Below are 21949 nucleotides of genomic sequence, written 5' to 3'. Positions count from 1 at the left end.
ACCTTTAGATCAGTGGCTCAGTGGTTATTTTACTGTGGACTGTCATAAAGTGTTGGAGAACATCCTGAACAACTGACTGACACTGTCATCCTAAAGCCAAACTGATAAAAACAGTTTTCAGCAGGCTTTTAATGTTCAGGTCAAGATACCAAACAATGTTAGGGGAAAACAGCATTTAATAAATGACTTGCAAAATTAGCCTTTCATGAAGACATACAGGTGGTTCTGTCAAATACAGCTGGAATGTTACAATCTTGGATCTTTCTCACACTGCAGACATTTTGAATGATCAATTACAGTACACGTGTAACAACTGCATTCCATATACAGCGGCTTCAGAAACTAATAAGACCCCTTGACTTTTTGCACACTTTATAATGTGTAGATTTAATTGTAAATGGATAAAACTGCAAATTTGCCCACCAATCAAGTTTTTCAAATTTTTTGCAAATTTATTAAAAATCAAAAAGTGAAATCTCTCCTTACATAAGTATTCGGCACTTTGTAGAAGCCCCTTTGGCAGCAATTAGAGCATTGATTCTTCTTGGCTTAGTCTATACAAGCTTTGCACCCCTGGATTTTGTCAGTTTATCCCATTTTTCCCGGCAGATCCTCTCAAGCTTTGTCAGAGTGGATGGGAAGCGTCTGTGAACTGCCATCTTCAGGTCTCTCCACAGATGTTCTGTGGGGTTAAACTCTGGGCTTTTGCTGGGCCACTCAAGGACAGTCAGAGACATGTTTCGAAACCAGGTGCTGAACAGTGCCTGGTGTTCGCTGGACATAGTGTTTGGATTTCTGCCCAAAGATTTCAATTTTTGTCTAATCAGACCAGAGAATCTTTATCCTCATGCTCTCAGTGTTCTTTACATGCTGTCTGGCAAACTCCAAGTGGGCTGTCATATGCTTTTTACTCAAAGGGGCTTCCATCTAAAAACTCTACCATCAAGGCCTGATTGATGGAGTTCTGCTGAGATGGTTGTCCGTTCGACAGGTTCTCCCATCTCTGCAGAGGACCTCTGAAGCTCTTTTAGAGTGACCATTGGGTTCTTGGGCAACTCAATGACCAAGGCCCCTCTGGTCTTGTTGTGTTGGTGGGATGATCAAATATAGACAGAGTGCGGGTGGTTCCACTTCACAATTCACTTCCATTTCACAATTATTGAGGCCACTGTGCTCCTGGGAACACTCAAAGCTTTAGAAATGGTTTTATACCCTCGCCCTAATCTGTGCCCTGCTACAATTTAATTTCTTTGTTTTTTTCCTGACATACAATCTGAATTGTGGGACCTGGTATACACAGGTGTGTGCCTTTCTAAACTATGTCCAATCCATTCAGTTTTCCACAGGTGGATTCCAATCAAGTTCTAGAAACACCTCAAGGATAATTTAAACAAACAGGACCGACCTGAGCACAATTTGGAGTGCCACAGCAAAAAGTCTGAATACTTCTGTAAATGAGAGATTTCAGTTTTGATTTTTAATAAATTTGCAAAAAAGTTATAAAGATATGTTATCACTTTCTCATTGTGGGTTATTGAGTGATGGTCAAAAATGGCTATTTTAGCCATTTAAAATTAAATATACATCAAAATAAAGTGTACAAAAAGTGAAGGGTACTGAATACTTTCTGAAGTGAATGTAGGTTTGTTTTTCCTATGGCAAGTCACAGTGCGCCATGTGTGCAGTAACTCACGGTGGGCCTTTTTTTACAGCGGACATTTTGACTTGTCATAGTGAGAAAAGCACAGGTGTTACAAATAACATTAACAATGGCAGTGTTTTTATCCAAGTTTAAGTGAGCTAAGGCTGTGCGACACCGAGCCAACATGCAACAATACCAGGACCCTAAAACCGAAGCAGCTAAACTGAATTCAGCCATCGTTTCGTTATTTACGCCTGTGTATTCCCCACTGCGATATATCAAATTATCTCCAGTGACAGAGGTCTAGTGCAGTGTTGTAATTTTTATTTATAGCACAGGATAATTGTCAATCTATCGCACAGCTGTTGTTAGTTAAATTCCATCAGCCAACGTACATGAAACAGAACATTATGCCGGTAGGATTGCTTTGTTTTTAAAAACCATAATTCTGCTTTTAGGAAGCAGAAAGAACATGCTTCTCAAAGATCCAGGGTGACAAGGATGGCATATCATTCTAAAAATAAAATGTTGGTCTAGTTCAGTCAAGGCAGATTACTGTGGAAATATAGACAAAAGTCAGTACTCTACTTGAAAAACACGATCGCTAACCGTACTGACTATAGTTTACACTATCAATGGTTGGTGGGGGCTCTCCAGTTGTAGGAAGACAGTTTTGTATGGATCATACCATGTTAACTTGAGGAATCCTCCAAATCAAACCTTTTAAAACGAATCACTTACTGAGATCCAGTAGCATTTTAGCTTGTACAATCCTTACAGTTATTGTATCTGTACATCTGTCACTCTGTATTCAGCACAGACACATCAGTTTAACTTTTAGCTGCCCAGTTCCCCCAACGTCTCCCCTCTCTGGCAGTGGTTTGTCCCTCACTCCAGCTGATCGGCCCAGGATTCCCCGGTGGCTCAGTCCGTCGCTGGCTCTGACTGCTCCGATGTCTTAATGTCGATTTAAACTGTTTTAATTTTCCGGAGCCAGTGGCCGCTCGTGTCGGCAAAATCGCCCCTCGTCTAGTGAAAGTCTGAAGGATAATCTGGCCGGGGGTATTAACTCTGTACTTGTCAAAACCAGGGGGATCTAAACGCAAATACGAGGCCCTCACTCCATCCCCGGATTCACCTGCTAAGCGGAGAGCCTCAGACTGAAGACCGACATGGGGGACACGGGGAGCGAGGGCAGCAAACCACCGAGTAACGTTAACGTTATCCCCCCACGCTGCCCCTGTGGATTCTGGGGGTAAGGCCAAATACCTCTCAAATGTCCTGCTCAAGTGCTTTGCTTCTCTACCGACGGCTAGTACAGTCGCTAGTCACTAGCGTTAGCAGCCCAAACAGGGATGAGCTGCTTTTCTTATTACCCCCCCCTCCCCATTGTTTTGTAGCTTTAGCTGCTAGCTAACACCGACTGGCCTCGGTAACCTTCTCCCTGTGCAGGAGGAGAGCAGGGTAGGGGTGTGGACCAGGTAACGTGACAGGTGCGACAGTTCTGATGAAAAACCGGCTAGTTGAAGTACTGAGTTCATAAATGAAGCAGCTGGCACACTGAGCCGTTGTTAAACCTTAACTGAACGGGGCACTAATGGTTTTTGTCGGCTCAGATTGGCTGGAAGGCGGAATATGTGTTAATATACATTGACACAGCACGCTGGTCCAGGGTTTCCTGAGCACACTAATCCTCACGTGTACATTTTATCTTGTCAAGTGTATTGGGACACATGTTAACTCTGCCCAGCTCAACAAAGCTGATAAAACCAAGATATTTTTTGACATGAACCTCACGTGATTTTTTTTAAACGTTGGGCAGGTGTTTGTGTTACCAAGCAATGGTATTTCTGCCTGCTACTTGTTTGCTTTAATTGACAGAGGTAAATTAAATTCCTACAGGCCTGTATAGCACATTTACAGCAATTGCAAGTTAATAGAATTTTGCATTAGTTTTTGCTATTGCATGTGGTGTGCTACCTTAAAGGCTATCATGAGCCAAGTTTTGTACAAAGGTCACACTTTAGATAGCGCTTGCTGCACTGTGTTTGTAAACACATATGTTTGATTTGTTGGACTTTTTAGTGAATTACATTTTTTGCAGGCCATAGCTGTAGTCTTCAATGTTCAGCTCAGTTGTAAAGGAATGAAAGCAACGTGACACCCAGCCAGGCCAGTGGAGACTGTTTTCCCATCACCAGATCGAGAATAGAGATCGCCAGGTTTCCAAAAAACATTGCAGTCTGCACCAAAATTACGGCATCTCTGCATCTTGTTACAGTATCAAAACTAAACACTAAAAGTTCCGTGTTTACTCACTCAGTTAGTTTATTTTCTGCATTAGATGTCCTTCACACTTATAACAGACTAGTATAACACTGTGAGGGTTTGCCCCAATTTTGCAACTCTTTTTTGAGTCCACAATTCCCTGGCCCATTTTAGACTGAATGTCACAGATCGACATGGACACTGATTACTTCATTGTCTCTCACTACTGTTCTTACTGTATCATTAGCCTATTTGTCCCCATGTTGACAAATTCTTTCTGCTGAATTTTTTATTAGAATCAAATTCAGTGTTATTTTTTTCTTATTTTAATTTTTTTTACCCAATGACTTATTCTAAATTAATCTATGTGCTGTAGTTTTGATTAAATTGTAAGATGACAATGTGTGACATTGTCAGTGTGATTTTGTAGATTAAATTTGGACATTGTGATGTGAGAGGCGATTTTTTTTTTTTTTTTTTTTTTTTTTTTTTCATCTTTACTTTTTAAATCAAATTAATTTAAACTGTTGTCAGTTACAACACTGCAGTAATAACTCTGATTATAAAATACACTTCCCTCCCCACTTGAGAAAAGAAATAGGATTACTGAAGTATTTTCCTGACTGTTTTTCGGACTTTGTTTTTGCACTCCTCGTCTTCTAACATTGCATTCACTGGCATCATATTTCTTAGCTGCTTCCCAAATCACTCTGTCTGGTCCACTTCTTTGGTAAAAGTCATGAGTATGAGGTGCTTTTCACTCAGTAGGAATTTATTTCCTCTATAGTAGCAAAACACAAAACATGATCCAGTTTATTACTGCTGTGGGGTAAACTAGACTTTCTAGAAACTAGCAGACACAATAGTTGTGTCCCAATTCAGGGCCCTGGATCCTCTAAAAGACCCATCTTCTTGGGGTGCATTCTTCATAGTGGAGCTGCAGGGATTATTTGATTAATCGATGAGTCGATCGCTCTTTCCAAGATGATACATTTACCAGTAAATATCTGAGCACCTGAACACACATTCTAATAAATATGATGCAGTCATGTGATATTTCCTGACCTTATTAGTTGACATCAGTTGCCTGCATGCCTCATTACACAGTTGACCAGAACACAATAGATTGTGGGATATTGGGGGTACCCCGAGCAAAGGATGCATTGATGGTGCCCCCCAAATTTGGGCAAAAAGAAAGCTTAATATCTCAGCAGCATTTTGAGTGGTCTTTAAAATGGGACAGGCCACGTTGCCTGGTTATAATGGATTTGGTGTAGAAATCCAGCCTTTGAAGTTTATTGGAGAAGTGTGAGGGTCCTTAGTTCACCCATAGTACAGGTGGACCTTCATTATGTCATTAGAATTGGAATCGAAAAAAATGGGAGATGGTAGGGATCGCCTGTAAGTTGCTGCAATGCAACAGATGCTTTAGGGTGTCAATGACAAGAGGCTGATTCAGGTGCACCATGAATGGTTGGTGATTGCTGCTCTGTGGTTCATAAACCATAACAGCATGTGACATTTAGCAAGAGATGTCAAATTAATGCTTGTACTTCCTTTGATTATGTTCTCCTGAGAGCAGCATGCTTGGTTGTCTCAATTGATCTTTGACAGGAGAGGCAAAGAAATAAGGGGAAAGTAAGCTTTATTCACTCTTTTCATTAATTTTTTCTCAATATGGTAGCAGAAAGGTGTCTCTCTTGTTTAAGTTTCCTGCTTTGGTGGAGGATAATAGGGATGGGAATCTAGAACTGGTTCCAAATTGTCCGAACGATCAGAATCATATGCCTCTTAGCTTGCCAGAGCTGCATATTGCAAAACAATAATGTCAAACTCATGCGGTACGATGCTGGAGGCATGCAACAAGGAGGAGTCATGGTGGAAAGGACGAAATGGTCCAAAGTGTGGCTGGGTATGGCATAGGTTCTATTTGGGAAGCCCGCCCAGATAGAGTAAGACCCACCCAGGAAGATCAAATCACTTACTTTATATTTAAATAAATCTCACATTAGAGCGCCTTATTTCACTCTTTTCAAATTAACAAATTTTTGACCACACACCTGTCTGAGTTAAGTGGACTAAATTGTAGCTCCAAAAAGTTACCTGGATTACATTATCCTCCTGCATGAGTGTCTGCATGCATATTGGTCACATGCCGTGCCACCCACTCCAAGTACATTTTCAGCCTGTGGCTTCATTTCGCGAAGAAAGATGATGACAGTGCAATTTGTAATGTCTGTAAAATGATTATTTCAAGTAAGGGTGGAAAAACCAGCAATATGCTGAAACATCTCTCTATGCAACATGGGCGTATATTTCAGGAATGCCATGTATTTGACACTCTGTGCAAGAGTACCACTGCTTTCCAACTGAGCCGCACGTCCGTTACCGTTATGTTATAATAACATTAGCTGCCACGCAGGCAAGCTTAACTGATTTTTTTCTTTGACTAAGAAAACTTAAATGAAAACGAATGATGTACAAATATTCTCTCAGATACTTACTCAGAGATAATAAAATGGATAATAAAACCTGTGTAGGCCTACTTTTTTTCCCACACAGAAAATTCATCAGGAAGCATTATGGGAATTGATAAAGAATTGGACTAATAAGCAGAATTAATAAGGGCATTGGTATCAATAAAATCCATCCCTAGAGGAGAAGACCATATTTAATTGCAGATGGGATAAACCTGAACTACAGCTAGGTTTAGTAATCAAAAAAGTGTTTTTGTTGTACTTTTTGTCCTTTTCACATTTAGTAAAGATATCTGTTTTTACAGCAGCTAAATTAACAGATCTAAACCGATTTGTTTACAGTCTGCTAGTACAAGTTTCAAGTTATCAGTCATGATTGAATGTTACATTCCTTCTCCGTGCAGGTGTGGATTGTTTGTGTTGGTCTCATTTAGTTGTGTGCATGTGTCTGTGCAAGTCCTTGTCAAGGCTAACAAGTGCAGCCTGACTGGGACATTTCTCACATAGCAATTTGAACATAGTCCTGTATCTCCGTCATGTCCAAACACCCTTGTTTGCTAAGAAAAAAAAAACAAAAAACTGTGGCACACCCATGCCTCTGTTTGTTGCTATTGTGGTTAGCTGCTATGTTTTGATACTGAAATAAGTGTTCAGTGGAGTACTTCTTTAACATTACATTTACTTGTCAGATAGGGAAGTAGAAGTTTCTGTTCTGGTAGATGTGGGAGCAGTATATATTTTATTGTGATACACAAAGGTTTTTGATGTTTTCTGGTTTTTCTTTCTGTGTTGAGAAAGAAATTACCTATTAAATAACCAAATGAGAGGGACTTTTTGTGGCTTATCCAGTGATTTTAAAAATCTACAATGAAGGTAATAAAAATCTAATTTGTTAGAAAGTGGTCTTGTTCGCTGATGTGCAGTGTAACATTGCTGGCAATGGCCTAATACATTTAGAGAAATTAAAGGGATGGTTACCTCAGTAGAAACAGCGTAGCAAAATCTGTGCCAGCTGACACATCATCTCATGGTATATACAGTTAGGTACACAATTTGCATAATTTCGCCTCTGTACACAACCACAATGGATTTGAAACAAAGCCATCAAGATGTGATTGAAGTGTAGACCTTCAGCTTTAATTCAAGAGGTTTAACAAATATATCGCATTATCCGTTTAGGAATTGCAGCCATTTATATACACAGTTCCTCTATTTTCAGAGGCTAAAAGGAATTGGACAAACCAGCATAATTATAAGGATTATTTTTAATACTTGGATGAAAATCCTTTGCAGTCAATGACTGCCTGAGGTCTGGAACTTATGGACATCACCAAATTCTTAGTTTCCTCCCTTGAGATGCTTTTCCAGGCCTTTACTGCAGCTGCCTTCAGTTGCTGGTTGTTGTAGGTCTTTCTGCCCTCAGTTTTGTCTTCAGTAAGTGAAATGCATGTTCCGTTGGGTTGGGGTCAGGTGACTGACTTGACCATTGAATAATATTCCCCTTATTTGCCTTGCCTTCATTATCCATCTGTACTGTGAAGTACTGTCCTGTCAGTTGTGCAGCATTTTGCTGGATCTGAGTAGATAGTTTAGCCCTATACACTACATAATACATCCTGCTACTTCTATCAGCAGTCACATCATCAATAAACAGCAGTGACCCAGTTCCATTGGCGGCCATACATGCCCATGCCATAACACTACCTCCACCATGTTTGTCAGATGATGTGGTATGCTTTGGATCATGAACCGTTCCTTTTCTTCTCCATACTCTTCTCTTCCCATCATTCGGGTTCAAGTTAATGTTGGATTCATCTGTCCAAAGAATCTTGTTCCAGAACTGGGCAGGTTTTTTAGATGTTTTCTGGCAAAGTCTAATCTGTCCTTTCTGTTCTTCAGTGTTAGCAGTGATTTGCATCTTGTGGTTTACCCTGTGTATTTACATTCATGAAGGCATCTCTTGATTGTAGACATTGAAAATGATATGTCCACCTCCTCCAGAGTGTTCTTAACCTGGTTAGATGTTGTGATGGGGTTTTTCTTAATCTTTTCTTAATCTTTTTCTTAGTTCCTTCACCATATTGAGATAAAATTCATTTAGGCAATGTCAAACTTATTTTTTCTGATTTGTCATGCCCTTTATTTTCATTATGTTTGTGAACATTTATTCAGTTAAAACTAGGCTGTATTCGTTTCCAAGATGGAAGTTGCTATTTGGAATTCCTAGCGGATGAGCATGCTGGTGCTGTCCTTACAGTTGCTATTGAAGGGCCCATCAGGAACACAGACTACTGGACATGCTCTTTGTGTAAATGTAGAACTGCAGAGCATAGTCACTCCCTGCCCCTGTAACATAAAGCTCAGTCAAGCCCTTCTCTGTCACCCCCCCCCGATAGATATACCATTGTCTAATAAAGTCTGTCTGTGCATACTCTATTAACAGACTTGTATCTGTATTTATGAAGTTGTTTTTTTTATTTTATTTTACTGGTCATGTCAGTAGTGTTTCCTAAAACTTAATGACCCATCCAAGCCTTTGCTCCTTTTTGTCACTCCAATTGAATTACTAAGATGACGGAGCCCATCTTCCTGTCTGTTCCAATCAGGTATTCTCATTAGAAACAGCAGTGGGCCAACTCTAAAATAGATTGATTGTGAGCGCTCTGTTTAAACTTCACTCAACTTAACAAGCATGCAGTTGTTTCTGTCCTGAATGTTTTTTTTTTCTTACCCTTTCGCACCCTTTCTCAAATCTTTGATTTGATTACGTCTGATTTGTAAGGTTGACAACAAGATATGACTTGTTTTTTATCCAGTATTGGCTTCCTCCCTGCCCGTGTCTCATGATGAGATTTCTCCTCTCCCCTTACTACTTGCTTCCTCCTTTCTTTTTTATACCCAAGTCCACCCACCAGCAGACTGACAGACAGTCCTCAGGTTGACTACAGCTGACCCTACATTTAGAAATGAGGACAAAGGTGTACAACGAAGCGCCCAAAATAAATATAATGTGACTGATGGCAGTGACAAGAAATACAAGAATTTTTTAATTTAATAGAAGCTTTTGTAGTTGGTAAAAAGAGAGGACAAGTTAATGAAGTTTGTAATTTTCTGTTTTTGTGACTCATGCACACCTTCATCAGACCAGTTGACTGGTTGTTATGTCAGCTGTACACTTTGCCTGGACACAGGCCAGGGGCCTTCACATTTGTGAAATCAGCTGTTTGTTTGCATACTGACATTTTCATCTCCATTGTTACTACATTGTACGGAATTAGTTTTGGTTGTTAGAGAAAACTGATCATTGACCTTGACAATTACCTGTAACTATACAATTATATAATACACTGATTATTACTGGTAACGATAGTTAAAATACAATTCCTGACAGATCTATGTAAAAATTTACTAAAATAATTAACAGAATAGCATTTTAAATCAATAGAATTGTTATATAACAAACAGACAGGCGACAACAGATGACTTTCAGTCAGCTCATTTTAAAGCTACATTAATTTTTGACCACAACGGAGAGAAAGAGTCCAAAACATACTGTCCTAATAGTCTAAGTTTTGGACAAACAAACACATAGAAACACAACTCTGACAAAGCACTGACTTATCAAGTTGTAATGTTATGAATATAAACTGTCTAAAACTTGGACACCTGAATGATAGTGTGGATCAAATACATTTAATTCATAAAATGAATTAATATTTTTAATGAATTTCTACTTGGATTTAATTTTTAATTTAATTTTCCTGTAACAGTTGCAAGATGAACAGAAAATGAAAATAAACAAATGAAATCAAGAAAAATCACACCTCAGAAGATGTGGCCTTCTAGCCAGCCTGCCACTTAGTCCATGACAGCCTCACAGCATGGCCGGTTTGAATTCAGGGAGCTATTTAATGCTGTAGCCTGGATCACACTCCTTATCTTGAATTTATCTTTCCCAGGATCCCAAATGCGAAATAAAAGCCTCAGCCTGGGACTTGGGGTCATAGAAACATGTTGTTCCTCTTGCTGTGTGGATACCCACCAGCAAAAGGCACTTGCCTTTTTTTGCATCCCATTCTGCATTTTTTGGAACTTTTTACACATGCGTATGACATCTGTATTTTTATTAACACATTTGCTTTCTCTTTCTACTCTTTTCATCAGGTCAAGCAAAACTATGAATCTTTGCTCAAAATGTTTTGCAGGTAAGTTCTTGTTTTGCTGTTGCTGTGTGTTTGTTTGGTTGACTGATCTTGTGTCTGACACTGTCTGTCTCAACTGCTGACTGCTGTAGCTGCTCTGCAGAGGCCTTGAAGTGATTTAAAGTGGAGAAGGTAGTCTGAGAAAGACGCTCAGGGGTAAAGTGGAGTGTTATGATCACTCACCCCTAACTCTGTTTGCTGTACAGATTTTTAGTTAGATTGTTTTAAAGTTTATAGTTGTAAGGAAAGGACATTTCAAACTGCATTTTATCATTTTCTCAGTGATAATTTATATACCTCAGTTTGACTTAGTTTTTCTGGAATATGCTTGACAACCATGAGGCAGTTACTATTTTTGATGCTTTTTTTTAACCAATAAGGTGAGGGATGTTTCCCTCCTAATTCAATATGCTTTAGAGACCTTCAAGTGTGGGACTTTTGTTCAAATCTCATCAGAATATTTTGTCCATTCTCAGTCAGGCTTCAGTTCATCTACTGACAAAATCAATGCCAGAGGTAAGAGTAGAAAACTAGGCAAATTTACATAAGATTTGAACAGTACTGCGTTAGTGTACCGGTTTCTGTGTTAAATTGAGCATCTAAAGATGCACCTGTGTTCCCTCTTTGCCACACTTTTATGACCCACTGCCTAACTTAACAACACATACTCCAGTAGATAGATGCATTCAAATATACGCATCTCCCACCATTTGCCTTTTTTTTTTATAGACATTCAGAAGAAACAGCCAGACAATGATTGTGCCCCAAAGGCCTCCTCAAGCTCCAGCAGCAGCCCAGCAGACATCTTCTGTAATGAAACAAGCGGCAGTATTAGTCAGTCGCTGATGTCGATGCCTAATGCATCAGAAGACCCTTCACCAGGAGAGATGGGAGTGACGTCTCTACCTGCTCAGGACGGTAAGACAGCAGTGTATTGGTGAGAAATTAATCTTATCAGGTTTTCTCTTCAGCTCAGATGGTGTAGGGCCAAGGCCTCCTTATTATTTCAGATGAGTGACTTGCGCCATAATATACATATTTGCTCCCTTTTTCTTCGAACCTGGATAGTGGGGCACTCCAATTCTAAAATGCCAGAACTGCATGAAGTGTAGAACTTGAAGCCTATGTAATATGTTGAGAATCAGAGTTTTGTAGCCTTTAGTCCAGGGTATCTTTCTGCTACTAGTTTCTGCCAACTGAGGCAGCAGCAGCTCCAGTCCCTCAGCCCTGGCTATATTTGTCCTCATGGCACAGATAGAGAGAATGTTAGGAAAGGGTATCTATTCAGAAGTGAATGTTTTAAGAGGACACCTACAATTGCCAGGGCATCCATCATCTCTATGCAGTGACAAGGTTGTTGCAGGATGCAGGACAGGACATTAAAGTGGCTACCAAAGGGATGTGAGCTTGTGAAATATATTGCCCACACTAACATGGTTCTCTGTTAGAGCAGGAGCTATTTTTAGTAATATACACAAGTAGTTGATTATTGCAGATTTTTTTAGATACAGAGCTCCTCATGGAACTGGCTTGGATTTAACTCACAAACTGACAAACTCCTATGAATTATGATTAGCAGAGCTGCATATGTATATTTCAAAAAATTTTAATGTGTACATACAGTTAGGTACGTAAGTATTTGGACAGTCACAAAACTACAGAATTTTGCCTCTGTATACCACCACAATGTATTTTAAATGAAGCCATCCAGATGGAATTGAAGTGTAGACCTTCAACTTTAGTTCAAGGGGTTTACCAAAAATATCACATTCACCGTTGAGTAATTATGGCCATTTTTATACACAGTCCCTCTATTTTTAGAGGCTCAAAAGTAATTGGACAAAACAACATAATTACAAATATAAGGATTATTTTTTAATACTTGGATGAAAATCCTTTGCAGCCAATGACTGCCTGAGGTCTGGAACCTATGGACATCACCAAATTCTTAGTTTCCTCCCTTGAGATGCTTTTCCAGGCCTTTACTGCAGCCGCCTTCAGTTTCTGGTTGTTGTAGGTCTTTCTGCCCTCAGTTTTGTCTTCAGTAAGTGAAATGCATGTTCAGTTGGGTTGAGGTCAGGTGACTGACTTTACCAATGAAGAATATTCATTTTCCTTTCCTTGAGAAACCTTTGGGTTGCTTTCGCAGTATGTTTTTGGGTCATTATCCATCTGTACTGTGAAGCATCATCCTATCGGTTTAGCAGCATTTGGCTGAATCTGAGCGGATAGTCTATTCCTATACACTTCAGAATACATCCTGCTACTTTTATCAGCAGTCACATCATCAATAAACAGCAGTGACCCAGCTCCATTCGCGGCCATACATGCCCATGCCATAAGACTGCCTCCACCACAGATGATATGGTATGCCTACTCTTCTCTTCCCATCATTCTGGTACAATTTAGTCTTGGTTTCATCTGTCCAAAGCATCTTGTTCCAGAACTGGGCAGGTTTTTTTTAGATGTTTTCTGACAACGTCGTAATCTGTCCTCGCTGTTCTTGAGTGTTACCAGTGGTTTGCATATTGTGGTAAACCCTCTGTATTAACATTCATGAAGGTGTCTCTTGATTGTAGACTTTGGCAATGTTACGCCTACCTCCTCGAGGTTGTTCTTGACCTGGCTAGATGTTGTGATGGGATTTTCTTCACCAAGGAAATAATTCTGCGATCTTCCACTTTAAATGTCTTCCATGGTCTTCCAGGCCTTTTGGTGTTCCTGAGCTCACTGGTGCATTCCTTCTTTTTAAGAATGTACCAGGTTGTTGATTTGGCCACTCCTGAAGTTTCTGCCATCTGTCTGATATGTTTGTTTTGTTTTTTCAGCCTAATGATGGCCTCCATCATTTGCATCGACATCTCTTTGGACAGCATATTGAGAGTTCCCATGAACAGCTACCAAATGCAAATTCAACACTTGGAATCAACTCCAGACCTTTTTATCTGCTTAATTTGTCATGAAATAACGAAGGAACCACACTTGGACTGTCAGTCAACTGTACAACTACTTTTGAGCCTCTGAAAATGAGAGACTATGTATAAAAATGTCTGTAATTCCTAAACGGTTAATGTAAAAAATTTGTTAATTTTTCTAGTATTAAGTACTTTTATCTAACTTTTAAAACTGTACGGGATCAGATGGATCATACAACATATAATGAGTGTAACGGTAATCGTTTTTTTCCCACCCACTGTCAGCCACCCCTTGGCTGGCTTTGGTCTGCACACATGCATGTTGTAGTCTCCCTGTCAGATATCTCTCACAGTTGCTTTGGGGAAAAAAAAGCTCACAGTATAATAAAGGATTCCACACAACCCAGTCATGATCTTTTCATCCTGCTACCATGTGGAAAATGGTACTGGAGTATCCAGGCAACCAGCAGCAAACTCTCCAACAGCTTCTTTCCTTAGGCTGTTACAGTTATAAACTATGTGCCTTTGAGGATAACCTGTGTTTTGGAAGTTGTTTTTAACACCAGACCTAATCTGTAAATCAGATGGAGTTTGCCAATTTTTGACACAGTTGTTTGGCTTCTATATTTGGGCTCTACATTTTTATATTATGTGGATATGCATGATTATTTATGTGTGGGTGCATGAATTTTAGGACTTCCTACACAGTTTGCAATTGTATTCTCTGTCTTTATATTATTTATTATTGAATTATTTATTGGTCTGTTCTAAATCAGTATAGCCAAGAGACATTTAATTTTGTTTTACACTTGTGTAAGAGAAATTACAATACATTTTAAAAGGAGGAAAACTAATGTCCTTATGTCCTCTCTTTTCTTCCATTTTCCTTTCTCATTTTCTCTCTCTTTCCCCCACTTCTGGTCACTATATCTCCCTTCCAGAAGAATCCATCACAGACACAGTCTTCGGTTCACTCTCCACTCCCATAAAACGCTCCTTTGAGTCAGGTATGGCTAGCACTACCACTAAAATGTCCATTATTGTGTTTTTCACTGTGCGAAACCCAGTAACATCAACAGCATATAAACTGATCCGAAGTTGCCAGGTTAATTTGTCTTCGAAGGGAAGAGCAGAGGGAAGGATGTTGGGGACGCACTAGAGCATGACTGCAACAAGGTGCAAATGTAAAGCCAACAAAACAGTTAGTAGAGTCAATGCTGGTTATTGAGTATATTTCCATATGCAGTAATTAGAACAATAACCTAGACATACGATAAAGATATAAAAATTGTAAAGGTCACACAGAAGGGAGCATTGTAGCTCAGTGAAGGTGTTATGTTTGATTCTGCCTATTTAAGAAATAGACTTAGGAAACCAGTCACAGTTATGCAAATCTGACAGAACTGAAAACATGGTGTAGGCCATAGCATTATCATCAGCATTGATCAAAATAAGCTGAATGAGGCAGATGTCTAAAAAACTCTGCAGACTCTGTTCCAGTGTAGATTTCCCTTTGTTGTGATTTCACCCCTCGGTGACACAATGTGCTGCACTGGCACACGTGAACAAGCACAGGACTTCAGACAACTGCAGAGTAGGCAAGGCTTGGCAATGGTGTATGAACATGTTGATCCCTTGTCTGATGCAGCAGGATCATGTTAGCACCATGTCATGACACACATGCGCACACAGCATTGTTTTAACCTTTTGCTGTGGCTGAGTTGATGTTTCACTTTTTACAGTCTCTGTAAATGTAATCAAAGCTATACTCTGTCAGGTTATGGTAGAAATGTTTTGGCTTCAGTGTCTTTTTCTTTTTTTAGAACCAAAAAAAAAAAAAAATTCCAGTTGCTGACTGTTAAATTTGACGTTCCAGCTGGTGTAAATTGGCCGCAGAGATTTACCCTGATAACAAACGACAGGAAACCATTTTTTTTCATAACATGCACTTGCACATGGACAGACACACATACTCTCAAACACGTAGGGATTGATGGGGCAGGAATGGGGGATCTGGCTACTAAGATCGGCCTAGTTCTCAGAGATTTATTGAGTGCTGGCTGGGCCAGGGAAAAAGTGTACAGGATTGATGAGAAAAGCTGAGTTGAAATTCCAGCCAACCATCGGAGACTCGCTACATGCTCTTCCTGTCTCAGGTGCTGGGTTGAATGTAATCTAATGCAAGAGAACCATTAATCTCCAAAGCACTTTTTTATTTAAGAAAAAGGGGTGTTTTTGTCTCAGTTTGCCATCATTTGTTCTCTTGCAGCTACAGACCTCACTAAATCGGCCATGATGTCTATATATTAATGAAAGTTGTTATGGAATGTGCTGTTGGAGGTCTGAAGTTTTCTCTGGAAATTTTACACAAAACTGCACTCCTGGACACACAGGAGATTGATACTTTTTAAATTTCATGTGGGTAGGGGAGTAATAAAAGGTGGAGCAGGTTTTGGCTGCAGTTATATTGGTAGAGTAATTATATAAAACCATTTTTAGCAAGTCGATTAACCCTCACATGATTTTGTGTCTTTTGACAACAGAAAACGAATTTCCTCATTTTCTGAAAGGCGGTTTGATGGGGCTCCAGACTTTTAGTTGCTCACTGCATTAAAAGTACATCCAGGATCATCAAGAATGTACATTTTCTTATTTTTGTGAGAAATCCAAAATATGCTAAATGTAAAATTCAGAGGCAAGAAAAAATATGGAATTGCAGTTTTAGAGCACACCAATTGTAGCTAATAGCCTTTTTGTTCTCTTTATTTTTGTGCGCATGTACTTATACTTATCTCCAGCCTCGGAGTCAGAAAGCGATGTTTCACCCGAGAAGCGAGCAAGAGTGGGGGTGGTGCCAGCGAGTGAGGAGTCTTCATCATTATCGTCATCTTTGTCGGCATCATCATCATCATCTTCGTCTCGCAGTGGCTCAAAACAGCGGAGCCGCAAACGTTGCCATCGCTGCCAAACCAAACTGGAGCTGGTACAGCAAGAGTTGGGTTCCTGTCGCTGTGGTATGATGATGACATCTCAGTATGCACAAACATACATTAGAACACACTGTAAGGCCTAATGAAGAAACGTACGCTAATACATGCACAGGCCCATTCGCACTCCATAGCATACACATGAAGTAGTGTCAGTTATAATTAAAGACCTCAGTGGTGTGCCTTGCATATGCATGAGGTACTAAATTACTTCTGCAATGGTCACTATTGGCCTCATAAATAAATGTTAGTTAACTTGGTCGTAGTTTTGTGAATTTTACGTCCAGTGCAGTTAAATGCATCTACTACCTGTGCATGTCTTTGTGTTGTTGACAGAAATGTCGATGACCAGAGTGCCTTTGCTAGCCTTGGGGAACCATTACAGAGGGCCTGAATGTTTCACATTCCACATAAAAATAAGCCAATTAACACAAACACTAATGCAGTTTAAATCAATACTTGGCTTGCTAATAAACTTGTTTGCATACAAATTAAAGTACTTAAAAAGTCACAGCTCTTCACTGCTCAAAGACCATCTGCTTAAACCCATACACTAATTTCTAAATTGGAAATTGACTTGCCTTTTTCTTTAGCAGGCACTGCTTAATGCATGGGCCATCCATCCTTAATATTCCTGTGGATACTATGAAAAACATGCTCTTTACAGACTGAAGGGGAAATGGTAGCAATTACAGTGATTTCTGACTATCGCAGTAATTTCAGATTACATTGCTAATGGTTCTGCAAAATGTAAGCCAAGAAGGTCTGATAATGAGTTGAAAGCACGAACACTTTTCAGATTGTAAATGGGGAAGAAAAGATGGCTCCAGCGCAGTATCTGATCCAATGTTGTCACACTCAGTAGACTTCTGCTGTTGCACAGTGACTATAATTTTGCATCTTTGCAGGAAAGGGTACTAAAATTTGTAATTTTAGAACACCTACCATACCATCCCCATAACAGGTATCCTATCAGAAATTTGCTTAATATGTTAACCTGTATGCTGTAGTTTTGGTTTGTTCCAAATATGGAAAATAGGCTGTGAATTCTTAATTTAGTGTAGATTGAGTAAATAATCACTCAGTCATATGGTACATTACAATGACACTGTGGCTGCAATCCATTTGCCCTTGCCAGCATGTTGTCTGTTGTGCAGCGACAGGGATGGTGAATGCCACTTAAAAAATTAGTCTATTGGTTAGCCTAACTTGTTATGTTTAAAGTATTTCTGTACAGTATGTACATGTGCATTTTTAAGCTTGGCCTTACTTTTCTGAAACGACTTTTGTTCGTTTTTACCTTAAGGTAGAATAAATATTTAAGACGACTTTGATTTTACGCATTAAAAATTTTAAAAACTTGAAACTTACTGCACACATGGATTTCATTACATTACCAAAAAGCAGTTTTCACTCAGTAAATATACTCTCAGCTCAATATTTAAAAACTCAACTCGAGTCACAGTTAAGTTACAAAACATCAGCAGTGAGCTTGGTGGAAATTGTTCGATTAGTGGTTTCTAGTTGGAAAATGATCAAGGTCTGTTATTCTTAACTTTGAAAACAGCGTTTTAAATACTCCTAAATATCTGGATTATTACCAGTGGGTGCTGTTAAATTTAGGACAAATGGGCCACGGAAATCTCTTGTAATGTTCAAAAATTATTTTCAGGCACCTAAGTTATTTGACAAATGAATGTTTCGAGGGAAATCATTGTTTGTATTTGTGTTGTGTTTGTTTCGCTTTAAAAATGCCTCCAGTTTGGGCAGAGTCTAGCAGCCGATCCCTTTAATAGACTAGGATGTTACACAACCTTCTCCCTTCCACTCTTTTCATGTGCAGTGTAATCACATCGGTTTTAATTGCATAGCAACCAGCTGTCAAACTGGGCTTTTAATAACCACTCATTGAATGCCAGCAGTATTATTATATGTATTAATGAATGAATTTAAGACGATGGGAGCTAACGAGCTTCTCTGCGCTTAACGAGCCTCCTACAGTGGCAGGGGCTTTTGTTGAGGATGCTACAGTAGAGACAGAGTCAGTGAGAAAAAGATGAGGGTTGTCTGCCTTTGTTGGAGTCACAAGAGGAAGCTATCAACTAGAGTGACTTACAATGGCATGTAAGGCAGTAAATATTGGCCATTTCGAAAGACTTGTATTTTTAAAGAGATGTTTATCAACCTGTAGTGGCATGTAAGCTATTACCACGCAGTGTTTCTAATATGTATACTGTAAATATAACACTCATCTTCCTTTTTTTAACTTTTGTATCAATTGTAGTGGTTTCAAAAATGCAATATTTTTTTGCGTTGTGTCCTTTTTTTCTGTCAAGTTGTTGTAAGATTCATTGGCTCACAACTGCAGTAATATTTGTTTATTCACTGAACTTTGTCAGCCTATAATTGACAACTCTCCCTCTCTTGCACTCGTACCCCCTTCACCGACCCTCTAGGTTATGTCTTCTGTATGCTCCATCGGCTCCCAGAGCAGCACGAGTGTCTGTTTGACCACCTGGGCCGTGGTCGTCAGGAGGCAGTCCTAAAGATGGTCAAGCTGGACCGCAAGGTGGGCCGCTCTTGCCAGCGCATAGGGGAGGAGTGCTCCTGAAGAATCTCGGTGATCAGACGGTGTCTTAGCACTAACAGGGATTTGATTTTTTTCTTTTCTTTTTGGTCTAACTTTGTTTTTCAAGATTACTGCAGATTTTTGGATACAAACCTCCACTTTTTTCTTTTAAATTATGCTTGCTCTTTTGAAACCCCACTGTTACCCATGTCCCGGTTGTTTCCAGTTTCTGTTGGCTTGATCATATCCCTGCTGCTAAGATGCCTTTTGGAAAATCCGTACCAAGGAATGAAAGAACATTAAAGAGCAAAAGAAATATAGAGTTTCTTTACATTTTTGCAAGCTCGTGACTACCGAAGTGTGAGTGGAGTAAGAACGAATAAAAGGATGAAGAGAGGAAATGCAAATATTTGTCCTGGAAGCCAGTTTTAAGACTATACTCTTTACCTCAAAAAAGAAAAAAAACAAAACAAACAAAGAATGACGAGGAGGAGGAGAAAGGGATGGTTACCCTCTGTGTACACTTCTGCTTTGGCGCTGTTTATAGACTGTATTCTTTACCTCAAAGTCAGACAGAGCTGCTTTCTACTCTACGCCAAGCATGGACTTTGTGAAGCAAACCGAGCTAGCCAGCCTCAGTTTAAGTCAGTGTCTTACCCCCTGGCCGTCCACCACCTTTAATCCTAAACCTTTAGAAACACAAGCACCTGTTAATCATCCACCTCAGGATATTGAAGCCCAATCTTCACCCCTCCTCTCACCAACTTCGATCTTTCTATTTTCCACTGCAGGACACCTTTTACTCCTTTGTTTTAAGATAATTGTGAAGGCGTTTCTGCCATTGTGGACGTTGAAACTGGGGTGATACTGTAAATCCAAATTCAGAAGTTGCAGTGTGTACCGGACTCAAACACACACACACACACTGATAGTAGGAACAGTGAGCTGGTTGTCCTCGGATTGCACACAAATCTGTCTTCGATGTTGGGATTTGATTGATCAAGACTTAATTCGTTGAGGATTTTCCCTGTCTTCCTCTTTTTGTCTCAACCGTTATCTACTTATTCTCCACAACCCTTCCACATGAAGACATTTCCTCTTCACAGCCATAGTCTTTTTCAGCAACACGTGGATTATGTGTGCTGGATGTGTATAAACTTCAGGAAGACTACATTTACAGGAAATGGCAGAGATTAAAGTGTGCTTATGGTTTATGACTGGACCTGGAATGTCTGCATCATACACATCCTCACATCAGTATACTAATACACACACTCACACTTTTATGTTGTTCTATGTGCTCAGCTGTTGTTCACCTTGAGCACAAACAGGTAAAATCAAAAGTTGCTGTACACTCTGAGCTTGGACTGAGGCAGAAATTGGCAAAAGCATCACTCAGAGGTCCCCGTTGGGGACTGTGATGACTCTTCAGGTCTCTTGTAATGTCTTAGGCCTTCATTTCATTTATCCACATTGTTTAAGGTCATTTTTGCCACTAGTTTTGAAAACAAGAGTTCATATTCTTTGGTTTTCATTCTTCTTTCCAGTACTTTAATGTTCCTATTTCCTTCCAGTGCCCCATGTTTTGATCTTCTGCTAGCATGATGAGCTCACATGCATCCTCCTCCTCCAGCCTTTGACTTCCTTTTTTCATCTTTCCCCTTATTGATTGCTCTATTTTTCCTCATTTTACCCTCCCTGTCTCCCCTCCTCCTCCTCCTTTCCTTTTTTTGCTGTAGATGAGGGAAGAGAGCTGGGGTGAGCAAAGTGCTGAAAGTTAAAATCAGCAAATAATTCCTGTCATAATGTTTTCCTGGTGGACTGTGGAAGGAATGAACAGAAAATGCATAATGAATGAGTGAATATTCTGTATCTTAAAGAAAACCTTATTTAACCCCTTTTTGTGTTTCAGATTTAGTTACACTTTAGTGTAGAGCTGCATATTTTGGTTGTAATGTGGTTAAAACATGGGAAGATGAACATGGAAAGTTCTGTATTTTTGTTTCCATTGCTTTACCTTTTGCCTCCCCTTTCCAATTTTTTCTTTTACTAAGAAAGAATAAACTGGATTAGACAAAGTGTGGACATCTCTGGTGTGCTTATTAACATGCTGGATGGAAAGATTAAGGATTGTTTGGAAGAGTTTAGCAGTTTTATCTTTTGTTTTTCTTCCGCTCTGGTTTGATTTGGCCGTTACACTCTGCAAGAGGAAATTTTGGAGTGGGATGAAGATACTGTATGTACATATTTTGCATACTATGTATTTTTAACAAATGCTTGTATGAGGTGAGGTTGGTTAAGAGTCGAAGTCTTCTTGCAACATGTTGCTGGGTCTCTGCCATGTCCTATCATCTTGCCAATTTTTTTTATAGATATGTAAATGTCTGTTTATTGTTCACAGAGGGCTGCTATAAAGCTACTCTCATTTACTTAACAAATCTGTTTGACTGTGTTTGCGTGTGTGAACATGTTCACTCGCTAATGGAGAATTCGAACTAAAGAGGCTTCTGATGGCAGCGATGAGTCTTGTGGGCCGGCTGCACTAATTAATGTTGTGAGAAAAGAAAACACTATATGAAACCATGATCAAAAGGACATCTTCAAACGTTGCAATTGGCCGGCTGCCAGCCTGAGTGTAATCTCTCACCCTCTTCTCCACCCAAACTGAGTCAAAACTATGGAAAATAGTGCCTGAATGTGAATTAGTTGTAATAGAAGTTTTTCGTCTCTCAGGGTGGTTGAAAGTTTGAACAGCCCTGCTGGGTTACAGACAGCATTTAGTTCTCTTCCTGTGTGTCCCTGTGCAACATTCTCTTGTTGATTTTCAGTTCTGTTAGTTTCTCAGCTTTGGTGTTGGACCCCACACATCAACTTATCTGACCTGCAGAC

The 21949-nt window shown here is 39.6% G+C and overlaps 1 protein-coding gene across 3 annotated transcripts; it reads left to right on the top strand.

Moving 5' to 3' along the window:
- Positions 1-1814: 1814 nt before the first annotated feature.
- On the top strand, positions 1815-21138 carry LOC120794176 (AN1-type zinc finger protein 3-like). Of its 3 annotated transcripts, none has more exons than XM_040135171.1 (6): positions 1815-2058; positions 10552-10592; positions 11319-11507; positions 14446-14511; positions 16303-16518; positions 18948-21138. In XM_040135171.1, the coding sequence occupies exons 2-6, from the start codon at positions 10565-10567 to the stop codon at positions 19100-19102; spliced, it is 654 nt and encodes a 217-aa protein (XP_039991105.1). In that variant the 5' UTR covers positions 1815-2058; positions 10552-10564; the 3' UTR covers positions 19103-21138. The 3 variants fall into 3 exon arrangements, with proteins under 3 accessions (XP_039991105.1, XP_039991018.1, XP_039990928.1); XM_040135084.1 differs by lacking the exon at positions 1815-2058 and adding an exon at positions 2383-2897 and having other exon boundaries at positions 14449-14511; XM_040134994.1 differs by lacking the exon at positions 1815-2058 and adding an exon at positions 2396-2897.
- Positions 21139-21949: the final 811 nt, after the last annotated feature.

This window comes from Xiphias gladius, chromosome 1, assembly GCF_016859285.1.
Source record: "Xiphias gladius isolate SHS-SW01 ecotype Sanya breed wild chromosome 1, ASM1685928v1, whole genome shotgun sequence".
Classification (NCBI taxonomy): domain Eukaryota; kingdom Metazoa; phylum Chordata; class Actinopteri; order Istiophoriformes; family Xiphiidae; genus Xiphias; species Xiphias gladius.
This window is presented reverse-complemented; position numbering and strand designations above follow the sequence as displayed.

Excerpts from the sequence above, each read along its gene's own strand:
- LOC120794176 (XM_040134994.1), top strand. The coding sequence starts at position 2,815 with ATGGGGGACACGGGGAGCGAGGGCAGCAAACCACCGAGTAACGTTAAC. Across the intron at positions 14,512-16,302 it reads AAAACGCTCCTTTGAGTCAG|CCTCGGAGTCAGAAAGCGAT; the intron begins GTATGGCTAGCA and ends ACTTATCTCCAG. Across the intron at positions 16,519-18,947 it reads GTTGGGTTCCTGTCGCTGTG|GTTATGTCTTCTGTATGCTC; the intron begins GTATGATGATGA and ends CCGACCCTCTAG.